Source organism: Panthera onca, chromosome D1 (assembly GCF_046562875.1).
Source record: "Panthera onca isolate mPanOnc1 chromosome D1, mPanOnc1 haplotype 2, whole genome shotgun sequence".
Lineage (NCBI taxonomy): Eukaryota > Metazoa > Chordata > Mammalia > Carnivora > Felidae > Panthera > Panthera onca.
Genome location: NC_138348.1, coordinates 9,311,807 through 9,323,809, shown reverse-complemented (window position 1 = coordinate 9,323,809; position 12,003 = coordinate 9,311,807). Strand labels below are relative to the sequence as shown.

The 12,003-nt window shown below is 53.0% G+C and overlaps 1 protein-coding gene across 8 annotated transcripts in view; it reads left to right on the top strand.

Moving 5' to 3' along the window:
- Window positions 1–10,522, top strand: part of INCENP (inner centromere protein) — a 28,785-nt gene extending 18,263 nt beyond the window's left edge. For 7 of the 8 annotated variants that reach the window (XM_060606930.3, XM_060606927.3, XM_060606929.3 and 4 more), the window contains 8 exons: window positions 2,125–2,234; window positions 2,310–2,430; window positions 2,676–2,798; window positions 3,873–4,081; window positions 4,292–4,355; window positions 4,526–4,633; window positions 6,090–6,240; window positions 7,987–10,522. In XM_060606930.3, the coding sequence (XP_060462913.3) occupies window positions 2,125–2,234; window positions 2,310–2,430; window positions 2,676–2,798; window positions 3,873–4,081; window positions 4,292–4,355; window positions 4,526–4,633; window positions 6,090–6,240; window positions 7,987–8,201 (1,101 nt within the window). In that variant the 3' untranslated portion in view covers window positions 8,202–10,522. The remainder of the gene's footprint in view (window positions 1–2,124; window positions 2,235–2,309; window positions 2,431–2,675; window positions 2,799–3,872; window positions 4,082–4,291; window positions 4,356–4,525; window positions 4,634–6,089; window positions 6,241–7,986) is intronic. The other variant, XM_081790249.1, reaches the window with a different exon arrangement.
- The last annotated feature ends 1,481 nt before the right edge of the window (window positions 10,523–12,003 follow it).

Sequence of the window (12,003 nt, the reverse complement as noted above, 5' to 3'; positions counted from 1 at the left end):
CAGAGCAGGAGGCACAAAACGACCTCCCAGGTAGTGATAGCAACCGCTGAAGTGGCTTGCAGTGAGATTTTCTGTTTCGCCAATTGTCTGAAGAATGTATTACTGTTGAAGTATTTCTATAATAGTGGCTTTGATGTCTTTGTCAGATAAAAGTCTAACAATCTGTCACCTTGATGTTGGTGGCTGCTGATCGTCTTCACATGGGAGTTGAGATTTTCCTAGTTCTTTGTGTGCTGAGTGGTTTTGGATTATATCCTGGCCATTTTGCATATTGCGTTATGAGGCTGCATGTTGTCAGAGAATGTTGGTATCTTGCTCTAACAGCGACCCACCTGGTTTGGTTCAGGCTGCAGGTCCCACCCCTCCTTCTGTGGGACATGGTTCCAGTGTCCCGATTTCAAAGCCTTTGTGGTACTCTTGGATCTGCCCTGGGTGTGCTGGTCAGTGGTCAGGATGGGATCTGGCAGGTGGTCTGTGAGTTTAATTCTCAGAGTTTTTGATATAATAGTTAGATGGTCAGATCCATGCATCTGCAGCTTGGGGCTGAGCCTCGGAGTTCACAAACAACCATAGGGTGTCATTTTCTCCACGCATCTAGTACATTTCTCTTCTCCGGGGGCTCCCGCTCTCCGTCCTCCAGCCAGGAAGCTGGGGCTTCTGTCACCCTGCTCTACTGCGTGTTTCCACGACCGCATCTGGGGCCACCTGGTAGGGAGACAGAAAAAAGCAACAGCATTCATCACCTTTGGGGATCACAGCTCCGTAGTGTGGAGAGGAAGCTCCCCCTCCCCCAGAGTTTTGCCTCTGCAAGTTCTTGTAACTGTTGCTGTCCCATTGCCACAGGGTTGTTTGTGGCCTGGGGCACGAGAGGAAGAAGAAAAGAGCAAACAAAAATTGGGGTTTTTGCCTACTCTGAGCATCAGACTCCCCCTTCCCACGCCTTAAGTGAGATTTAAAGGGCCTTTCCCAGAGTTCTGTCTGTCTGTACCCCACAGATCCCTTTGGGGTTTCAGACTTCATTGAGTTTAGGCTAGAGGGGAAAACAATGGTAAATTTCTGCTGGCTCAGTGATGCTTCGCAGCCTGGTCTTCCCCTCCGCCTGCTCACATCGGCCTCACACAGCTGTTCCACGTAGTCCAGTTTTGTGGGCACCTTCAGTGGCAGAAGCAGATGTGTCTTCCTCGCAACCGGAGGAGCCCTTCTCTCCATCCTTAGGGTTGTATTCCCTTGGCGCCAGACTTCTAGGTGGGAAATCCGCAGTCAAGGTCAGAGGCCAAGGAGAAATGGACAGCCACTAGTGCAGGGAGAGGGACCTATGGGTGGCAGAGCACAGAGATGAGAGTCTGATGGGAGCCAGGTGAGGGTGATGGGGGGAGGGGAGGGGCTCTGGCCCAGGTCCCAGCCCCCACCTCATGCCCTGGCCATCAGGGCGAAAGTACCAGTCTGGTCCTTAGCCAAGAAAAGCTTGGAGCCCCCGCCTATGCCCTCTGGCTGCCGTGCCCGTGGGGCTTTCTGGGCATGCAGAGGGGCAGGGTTCCAGCACTGATCTGCTAAACAACCAACTAGTACTTTTAAGAAGCTGTTGTTAGTAGAATCGTTAGGTGCCTGTATCGCAGGAAGTTTGGAAAATGAAGGAAAATAGACCATCCTTAACATATCTCGCCAGCCTATAGTAATCTATGTTAGCATTTGGCCATATTTTTTTCCCCGTATATTGAGAAACATAAAAGTGTGTGTACACGAAGTATGAAAGTTACAACGCATAGAAATAATAAATTGACGCTTATGTACCCAGCACCCCTTTATAGATGTTAACCACAACTTTTACAGCTGTCTGTCCCTCTATGATGTCAATCTTCCTTCTCTTCTCAAGTACACTTTAATATAGTTATAATCAGAGCATCTGTCCAATTTCGAACCCTGATTTTTGTGCCGCTGCGACTTGGCAGGGCTCAGTCAAGGGTGCTTGGGAGGCTGCCCACCAGAATGACCGAAGCCCCAGGCCACAGTCTGGTTGGGAAGGAAGGCATGTTTTGGGGGTGACTCTGCCTCTGTAACAGTCTGGCTGGGGCCTGTGGGCCTCGCTCACCACCACCCCACCCCACCCCGCCCCGCCCGCCTCAGGAGAAGGAGCGGCAGCGCCTGGAGAACCTGCGGAGGAAGGAGGAGGCGGAGCAGCTCCGCAGGCAGAAGGTGGAGGAGGACAAGCGGCGGCGGCTGGAGGAGGTGAAGCTGTAAGTGGTCCAGCTCCTGGCCCCGCCCCCGGGCCCTGGCCCCGCCCCCCGGATTCGACCGCCCTGTGTCCGCAGGAAGCGGGAGGAGCGCCTCCGCAAGGTGCTGCAGGCCCGGGAGCGGGTGGAGCAGATGAAGGAGGAGAAGAAGAAGCAGATCGAGCAGAAGTTTGCTCAGATCGACGAGAAGACCGAGAAGGTGCGCGCCTCAGGCTGGTGGGCGGCCAGGTTTCGGGGTGGGCTGCACCCTGGCGGGCCCCAAGCAGGTCCCACTCGGTGGCTGTGGTTTCTGGGTGTCCCCCCCCCCCTTCCCCTCCCCCCTTCCCCCCTGGGCTGTGGGGAACAGGCCCGGCTCGCAGGGGCAGGGGGTGCGGTTCCGGGCCCCGCGCTGCAGGGCTGAGTGACGAGGGTGCTCTAATGGGCACATGTGGGTGGGCCCTGCAGGTTAAGGAGGAGCGGCTGGCGGAAGAGAAAGCCAAGAAGAAGGCAGCAGCCAAGAAGATGGAGGAGGTGGAGGCTCGCCGCAAGCAGGAGGAGGAGGCGCGGAGGCTCAGGCGGCTACAACAGGTTCGTGGGCAGAGGGGCTCGCATATCAAGGACGCAGAAGGCCCCCGAGGGTCGCCAGACACGCCCCACTTTGTTGGGTTGGTTGTGGTGGCTCTTGTTGCTTTAAGTTCTGAGGAGTTTCCACAAATACCCTGGGGACGTGGATGGCGACAGTAACCTGCCTCCTGCAGGTGGCAGTTCAAGGGTCAAGTGGATGGACTCCAGAGCCAGACCTTCAGTCTCAGCTCTGCCACTTCCCAGCCGGGTGACCCTGGGCAGGTTCCTTGACCTTTCTGGGCTTTGATTCCCTCGGGGAACCGTAGCGTCTACCTGACAGGGTCGGTGTGAGGGTTGAATGTTTTGCCTGTAAGAGTAGGGACCTACCTCTCCCTGGGAGTTGTCTATCTCAGGACGATAGGGAACACAGATGTGTCATTAGGGGATTATAACACTAATAACCAAAATTTACTTAGTGTTTTCTGTGTGTCAGACACCGTTCTATGGTCTGTGTACGAACTCGGTCACTTCATGAGGTGTAGTCGTTACTGTTGTTCCTGTTTTATCAATGAGGAAACTGAGGCCAGAGAGCTGAAGCCACTTGCCCGTGTCACACCGGCTGGTGAAGTCTGGCTCCAGTCTCTACCCTTGACTACTGGCTTTGCAGCTGCATATAAAGCAGTTTTCATGGGGCGCCCAGGTGGTTCAGTGGGTTGGGCGTCCGACTCTTGATTCCGGCTCAGGTCATGATCTCACGGTTTCATGAGTTTGAGCCCCGCGTCGGGCTCTATGCTGACAGTGCAGAGCCTGCTTGGGATTCTTTCTGTCCCCATGTCTGTCCACCCCCCTCCCCTGCCCGTGCTGACTCCGTCTCTCTCAAAATAAATAAATGAGCTTAAAAAAAAAAAAAGGTAATTTTCACAAGATGCCTTTTCGTGGCAATTCTTGGGGAGCCTGGCTCGGGGAGGGGGGGGGGGGGCGTCGCTTCTGGGAGGGAGCAGGCCCTGTGGCCTCTCTTCCCTCCTTCCCAGACCTCCTCCCTGGCTTCACCAGCCCAGGGCTGGCCTCAAAGGCCCTGACCTGCCGCTCCGTTCACAGGATGAAGAAGAGCGGCGGCACCAGGAGCTGCTGCAGAAGAAGAGGGAGGAGGAGCAGGAGCGGCTGCGCAGGGCGGCCGAGGCCAAGAGGCTGGCGGAGCAGCGGGAGCACGAGCGGCAGCTGGCGGAGCAGCGGGAGCACGAGCGGCAGCTGGCGGAGCAGCAGGAGCGCGAACGCAGGAGGGAGCAGGAGCGGCTCCAGGCCGAGAGGTGAGGGGCCCGCTGCCCAGCTGGCCGAGGCGGCACCCTGTCGTCACACGCCCGCCTTCCTGTGAGCACGTGGAAGGGGCACACGTAGCCGTCGCCAGGAGGCAGCTCCCTCCTCCGCTTGGGGGTTTGCAAAAGGACAGGCCCTTTTCTTTTTGGGCTCTGGGCCAGGAGGCGGCTCCCTGGGCTGACGGGCTCTTGCTTGGTCCTCAGGGAGCTGCAGGAGAGGGAGAAGGCCCTGCGGCTGGAGAGGGAGCTGGAGGAGAAGAAGAAAAAGGTAAAGGGGAGCGGGCCTGGGGCTCCTGCGGGGTCTGCGCCGAGCTCCGGGCCAGCCTGGTGGCTCCCGGTCTGGGAGCAGCCTGCCTGCCCAGCCGTGTGGGGTTGGCGGGGGGGCGAGGGGCTCACACATGCACCATCTCTAATATCCGGCCGCCCCTGGGGCCCCAGGAAGAGCAGCAACGCCTGGCCGAGGAGCGGCTGCTGGAGGAGCGGCAGAGGAAAGCCAGGGAGGCCGCGGCGGCCAGCAAAGGCCTGAATGTGACCGTGGACGTGCAGGTGAGGCCGGGCAGCCAAGTGGAGAGGGCCCCTCCGGCTCTGGTTATTCACTCCCCGCTGGTTGGAGCCACAGATACAGATTAGGACCATGCGAAAGGAAGGATACGGTTGGCCCAAGTGGTTTTACCCTTTTCGATAGGTGTATTTCCTTGCTGTAAAAGTAGAATTTGTTGTAAATTAAAAAAAAGAAGAAGAAGAAGAAGAAACTAAACTTTTTTAAAGAGCGTAAAGAAAAGGAAAGGTACCCTTAGAGGAAAACTCTAATCTGGTGTAGATCTTTTCTGTATGTTTACCCATATAAACCTACACACACGCACGTACACACACATGCCCAGTTTTAAATGGGCACTGTCTACACGTACTGTCTTAGTCTGTTCAGGCTGCTGTCACACATTGCTACAGACTGGCTGGCTTAAACAGCAGTTCTGGAGGCTAGAAGTCCAAGGTCAAGGCAGCAGCCGATTCGGTGTTTGGTGACAGTCTTCTCCCTGTGTCCCCTGTGGTAGAGGGGGAGAGGGGGCTCTCTGGGGTCTCTGTTCTAAGGGCACTAATCTCACTCATGGGGCCTCCACCCTTGTGACCTAATCACCTCCCCAAGGCTCCACCTCCCAATACCATCACATTGCGGGGTCGGATTTAACAGAAGAATTTGGGGGGTGGGGGGTACCCACACAACATTTAGTCTATAACATATGCCATTTGGCATTTTCATTTTTTTTTCTCCCTATTTTCCCTTTCATTTAGCGAGTTGTAGACATGTCTGTTTCAGCACTTGTAAATCTCATATTTGATGGCCGTGCAGTTGATGGCAATTACTTACAGCAGAATTTCTTTAACAAGCCCTTACTGGTGAACATTTAGGCTACTGCCAGCTTAACGCTTGTTAACAAAGCGCATGCGGGAGAGTTTTCAGTGCAACGTAGTTTATGATGTTGAGAACTTGGAAGGGAGCCGAGCGTTCATCTCGAACGGATGGTTAAAGTACGAATCATGGGGTGCCCAGGGGAGTACCCTGGAGCTGTTGGAAGGAGAAACACTGACCTGGAGGAATGTTTGCAACATACTTTAACTTGAAAAAGGAAGATACAGGGGCGCCTGGGTGGCTAGTCAGTTAAGCGTCCAACTTCGGATTGGGTCACAGTCTCACGGTTTGTGAGTTCGTGCTCTGAGTTGGGCTCTGTGCTGACAGCTCAGAGCCTGGAGCCTCCTTGGGATTATGCGTCTTCTTCTCTCTCTGCCCCTCCCCAGCTTGTGCTCTCTTTCTCTCTGTCTCTCTCTCTTAAAAGTAAATGAACACTTAAGAGAAAAGAGGGGCACCTCGGTGGCTCGGTCAGTTAAGCGACTTTGGCATGGGTTATGATCTCACGGTTTGTGAGTTCGAGCCCCACGTCAGGCTCTGTGCTGACAGCTCGGGAGTGTGGGGACAGGAGCTGACAGCCATGTTTATCTTCTCCAGTCTCCAGCTTGTACCTCCTATCAGATGACTCCACAGGGGCACAGGCCGCCCCCTAAGATCAACCCGGATAACTACGGGATGGATCTGAATAGCGATGATTCCACCGATGACGAAGCCCATCCCCGGAAGCCCATTCCCACCTGGGCCAGAGGTAAGCAGGGCCCGGAATTCCCCGGGAGACCTGGCTCCTCACTTGCAACATCTGGGACCCTGGAGGTGGTGGGTCGGCAGCTGTGGGTATCAGGAGGCTGTTGTCATCATGGGCTGGCAGCTTGTATTGGGCTTGTATTGGGCCTTGGGATGCACCCAGGGAAGGGTGGGCCCTCTGTGGCCAGTGGGTTGAACTGGGGACCAGAACTACGATATTGGGTGCCTCTGTTCTCAACAAAAGTGTTAAATTGTGGCTGGCTGCCAACAGGCATGGGGCTGGGTGGTCCAGCTCAGACTCTACGCCGCCCCTTGGAGCCTCACCCAGTGGGCCAGATGAGAGTTGGACCCAAGTAAGCAGCTTGGAGTAGGAATACCGCCAAGAGTAGTCACCGGTTTTAGGCAGTGCGCCGAGAGCTGGAGCTGGGGGTTCCAGCAGCTGGGGAGGGCAGGAAAGCCCTGAGGCAGGGCCACTTGAGCAGGATTTGACCCCAGTTTACAAGCCCCAGCATTTAAACGGGAGCATGGGTGTGTGTGAGCAGGCCACCACAGACCTGGTGACAAGGGAGCAGGGCCAGTACGTATATGGTGGGCACTTTCATAGAGTTTTACAGAGCTGGGGGTCAGGGCTTGGTGCCCACTCACTCCCCAGACAGAAGGGCCCAGAGTCCCATTGCAGGGGCAGCACTCTGCAGAAGACAGCTTACTTTGGCGTCACCTCATTTGAACTCCACGCTAGGCAGAATCTTAGTCCCCTTAACTATTGACACCAGGGCATTTGGGAGGTAGCAGCAGGCAGGGGTCAGCATGGCTGGAGCCACCTAGTGGTGGTTGACCGTCACCAGCTTCCCTAAACTCCCTGCGTTCTCATCTGTGAAATGGGGGTGTTACTAGGACCCAGCTGAGAAGGGTTATTTAGGATGAAGAGAGTTTAGGATGAAGAGAGTTGGTGCTCGTTCGTAAGGCCTGGTGCAGAGCAATGCTGGGCACCTGTCCTATGTCCTGACCCCCAGGGTCCTCCTGAGGCCTTGTTGCCAGGGCTGTGTGCCTCGGCCCAGGGATCCCCTCAGCCTGCACCCTGTGCCGTGGGACCCGGGGGCCGGTGAGAGAAGTAGCCAACCCCAGCAGTCAAGGATGGCAGCGTATGAAGTTCCTGAGCTGGACGGGTCTCCAGACCCCAGCTCCCCCAGTCACGAGCTACGTGCCTTTGGGCAAGTCCCCCCCGCCCCGCCCCGCCCCGCCTTCTGAAATGGGGAGAATAAAGGAGCTGCCTCCCTCCTGGTTGTGGGGTTGTGGTTGCCTGGCCCAGGTGAGCACTTGAGGACCTGTGTTCAGCCTCAGCTGCTGGAACATGGCAGTAGGAACAGGCAATAAGAGCATTTTCACGAGGGCGCCTTGGCGGCTCGGTTAAGCGTCCGACTTGGGCTCAGGTCATAGTCTCACGGTTTGTGAGTTTCAGCCCCGCCTCAGGTTTGCTGCTGTCCGCGCCGAGCCTGCTTTGGATCCTCTATCCTGTCTCTCTCTGCCCTTCCCCTGCATGCGTGCTCTCTCTCTCTCTCTTTCTCTCTTAAAAATAAACATTAAAAAAAAAAAAAAAAAAAAAAAGGCTTTTCAGGGAAAAGGGGAGAGGAAGAGGGCTCTGAGGGAGGAGCTGATGTGGCTGCGGTGGGGAAGGGGACAGGGGGTCAGGGGATGGGGAGGCTCCTGAGGAGCTCCAAGGCGGTGACTTGACCCTCCGTGTCCCCTGCAGGCACTCAGCTAAGCCAGGCCATCATCCACCAGTACCACCACCCCCCAAACCTGCTCGAGCTCTTTGGAACCATCCTCCCGCTGGACTTGGAGGACATCTTCAAGAAGAGCAAGCCTCGCTACCACAAGCGCACCAGCTCTGCCGTCTGGAACTCGCCGCCCCTGCTGGGCCCCAGGGTCCCCAACAGCCTGGCCTATGGCCTGAAGAAGTACTGAGGCCCCCAGGCGTTCCCAGCAGTCTCCGCCCCTGCGCGTGTCTGTCTGTCCGCCTCTCTGTTGGTCTGGTGCCATCCTGCCTGGTGTTCCGTCTCCAGGGGGTTGGCTGTGTGTATATAAATGTCCTCTGTGCGCCGGGGGTTGCAAGCCGCGCAGGCCTGTTTGGAAGCTGCACTCGGCGGGTGGTTGGGGGAGAACCTGCCCAGCCCCACCTGGCCTGCAGACAGCGCTCTGTAAATAGACTGTTAGAATTCAGCTGAATTTTAGCCTCTAGTGTTTGAGAGCTAGATTAATAAAGTCTGTTCCTTTAAGCCTGCCGTGGGTATTGTAGAGATGGGGGCCTTGGCAGGATGCCCCTGGCCCCCGGCCCCGCAGCCGTGTGTCTCAGGCCACCGATGGGCCGGGGACCAAGGCGCTGTTCCTCTTCCTGGAGTACGCTTCCGGCTGACGCAGTGGGTGATTGTGATGCCGTCTTTGGGCCACGCTGAGAAACACTTGAGTTACTCGCGCGATGGGGCAAGCGAAGATACTTCTGACGCTCGGGGGAGCTCCCTGTTTGTAAAAGGGAGCTTGCCCAATGGGAAAGACGTGGGGTCGAGGTCAGGAGGACTGGGCTCTTGACACAGCTCTGCCACCTAAGACAGTCCCTCGGCCCTGCAGGCTCCACGCTTGCCGCATGGACGGTCAAAGGACCTGAGAGCGCGTGCACGCTGCTGAAGCAGGAGCTCTGATTACAAAGATGTCTCCTGAAACCACCTTGGGACCAGCGCTTGCAAGCAGTTGGAATGTTTCTCCGACAAAACCATGTAGCTGCTAATTAAATGCTTAGTGGCCGTGGAAGCTGGCCCAGGGCCCGTCCCATGGCTGCATGCTGTGCTCTCAGTGTGCAGTGGCTAGTTGCTTGTCCTCCGCTCCAGCCCCCAGAACGAAAGTTGGCGAACCGTGGCCTCAGGGGCCAAATCAAACCTCAGTGTGTTTTTATAAAGTTTTATTGGAACCTTCCCAATTGCAGCAAATGCCTCGTCTCTGGCTGCTCTGCCGAGGGCGGAGTAAGTAGTTGCAAGCAAAGCCTGACGGCGCACAGAGCTGAAAAGATTTACTAGGACCCCCTACAGAAAGTTTGCTGACCCCAGCTTTAGGACAAAATAAAGGCTAAGTTCAAGAGTGTCTGAAAATGAGGAACTGGTGAACACAGACAATAGACTGAAGTTCAGAGGAATCTACCCATAAAAAAAAAAAAAAAAAACCATCTGGAGTTCCTGGGTGCCTCTGTCGGTTAAGTCTGCCATTCGCTCAGGTCATGATCTCACGGTTTGGGAGTTCGAGCCCCGCATGGGGCTTTTCGCTGATTAGGATTCTCTGTCATTCCCTCTCTCTCTGCCCCTCCCCCACAATCTCAAAATAAAAACGAAACCTTTGACAGTTCATTCAAATATGGTGCACGATCCCAATTTGTTCTGTATGCCCTGGAAGCTGTTGTGGTGAGTTCATTGGTGAGTGTGTCTCCACCTGAAACCACATGGTCAAAATATTACTTTTTCTGAGCATTTCTGGGTTTGAGAGAAAGCCGTTCAGCCAAAAGGTAGTTATAGTTGCCGCACACCTTCACCAGCACTTGGTATTGGCAGTATTTTCTTATTTTAGCCCTTCTGATATGTAGTGAAATCTCAGCATGGTTTTAAAGGGTTTCGGGTTTTTTTGTTTTTTGTTTTTTGAGAGAGAGACAGTGGGGGATGGGCAGAGGGAGAGGGAGAGAGAGAATCCCAAGCATGCCCCACACTCCATGCTGAGCCTGACAGGGGAGGGGGGGGCAGGAGGCTTGAGCCCACCTGAGCCAAACATCAAGAGTCGCTCGCTCAATGGACTGAGCCGCCCCAGGCGCCCCTCGTCGGTTGTTTTGATTCACATTCTGCTAATGGCTGATGATGGTGAACATTTTTCCACGTGCTTATTTGCCATCTGCGCATCTCGGTTGAAGTGTCTGCTCAAGGCTTTTGTTCACTTGTAAATTGGGCTGTTTTCTTACCGTTGAGTTTATCATCTTTATGTATTACGGGTACAAATCTGCTGTCAATATGTGCTTGGCAGTATTTTTTTTCTTGGTCCGCAGCTTTCCTTTTCATTCACTTAATGGTGTTTTTCATAGAGCAAAAAATTTAATTTTGGTGGAGTCCCAATTTATCGTTCTTTTTCTTTTTTTATGGATTGTACTCTTTGGTGTCACGTCTAAGAAACCTTTGTCTAGCCCTGGTTCTCAAAGTTTTTCTCTTATATTTTCTGTGAAATGTTTTAGAGTCTTATAAATACTACATTTACGTTTATGATCTACTTGAGTTAATTTTTTTTAAGTGTGAGATTTCTGTTTTTCGTCTCTTTGGTTTGGGGGGGCATATGGATATATATCCAATTGTTCCAGGACCATTTGTTGAAAAAACTGTTTTGCAGTGGATTTCCTTGGCAACTTTGTCAGTCAGCCATATTTGTATGGGTCTACATCTGGACTTTGTTTTGTTGTTGTTGTTGTCTTTGAGAGAGAGTGAATGAGTGGGGGAGGGCAGAGGGAGTGGGAGAGAGAATCTTAAGCAGGGGCTCTATCTCACAACCATGAGATCATGACCTGAGCTAAAATCAAGAGTCAGAAGCTTAACAGACTGAGCCATTCCGGCGCCCCTATGTCTGGACTTTGTGTTCTCTTCCATTGATCTGTGAGTTCTCTCCTTTTACCAATACCACATCATCAAGGTTACTGTAGTTTGTATCCATCTGAAAAATCCGTTAGTGTGATTCCTCCAACTTTAGTCTTCCTTTTCAAAATTATTCTGACTTTTCTATCAATTTGCCTCTCCATTTAAATTTCAGAACCAGCTTATTTATACAAAAACCTTGCTGGGATTTTGATTGGGATTGCGTTAAATGTGTAGATAAGTTTGGGGGATTGCTTTAAATCTATAGATAAGTTCTTCACATACGTCTCAGCATACAGATACTGTACAGGTTTTGTTGGATTTATAGCTAAGCATTTATTTTCTTGGCGCTATTGTAAATACTGTTGTTTTTCTAATTTTGGTTTCCGGTAGCTCATTGCTGGTATGTAGAAACACAGTTGATTTTTGTGCGTTGACCTTGTATGTTGTGCTGCAGCTAAACCAGTACGTAGAGGGAAATTTAGGGACGAAAATGCCTGTGTCCGATAAAAGGTGTTAAATCAATGACTTCAGCTTCCACTTTAAGAAACAAGAGTGGCGCCTGGGCGGCTCAGTCAGTTGAACGTCCAACTTTGGCTCAGGTCATGATCTCGCAGTTCATGGGTTCGAGCCCTACGTTGGCCTCAGTGCTGATGGCTCAACCCGGAGCCTGCTTCGGATTCTGCGGCTCCCTCTCTTGCTCTGCTCCTCCCCCGCTGCTGCTCTGTCTGCCTCTCACAAAATAAACAAATAAATAAATAAACAAACATTAAAAACTAGAGAAAGAAGAGCAAATAAGAGTACAAGCAGAAGAAGGGAAATGACCAAAGTAGAGCAGAAATCGATGACTTTGGAGAGAGAAAAATAGCGGGGAAAACGTAAACCAAAAGCTGATTCTTTGGGAAGCTCAAAAAATTCATCTCTAGCTCGATATGGAGAAAAAGAGAGACGAAACAAATGGCCAGTGTCAGGAATGAAAGAGGTAATGCCACTATAGATTCTATTGGTATTAAGAAAAGAGTAAGATTATTATGAGCCACTTCTGGTAATAAATTGGACAATTTACATGACCACAAATTCCTTGGAAGATCCAACTTCGTTCAGTTCACTCAACAAGA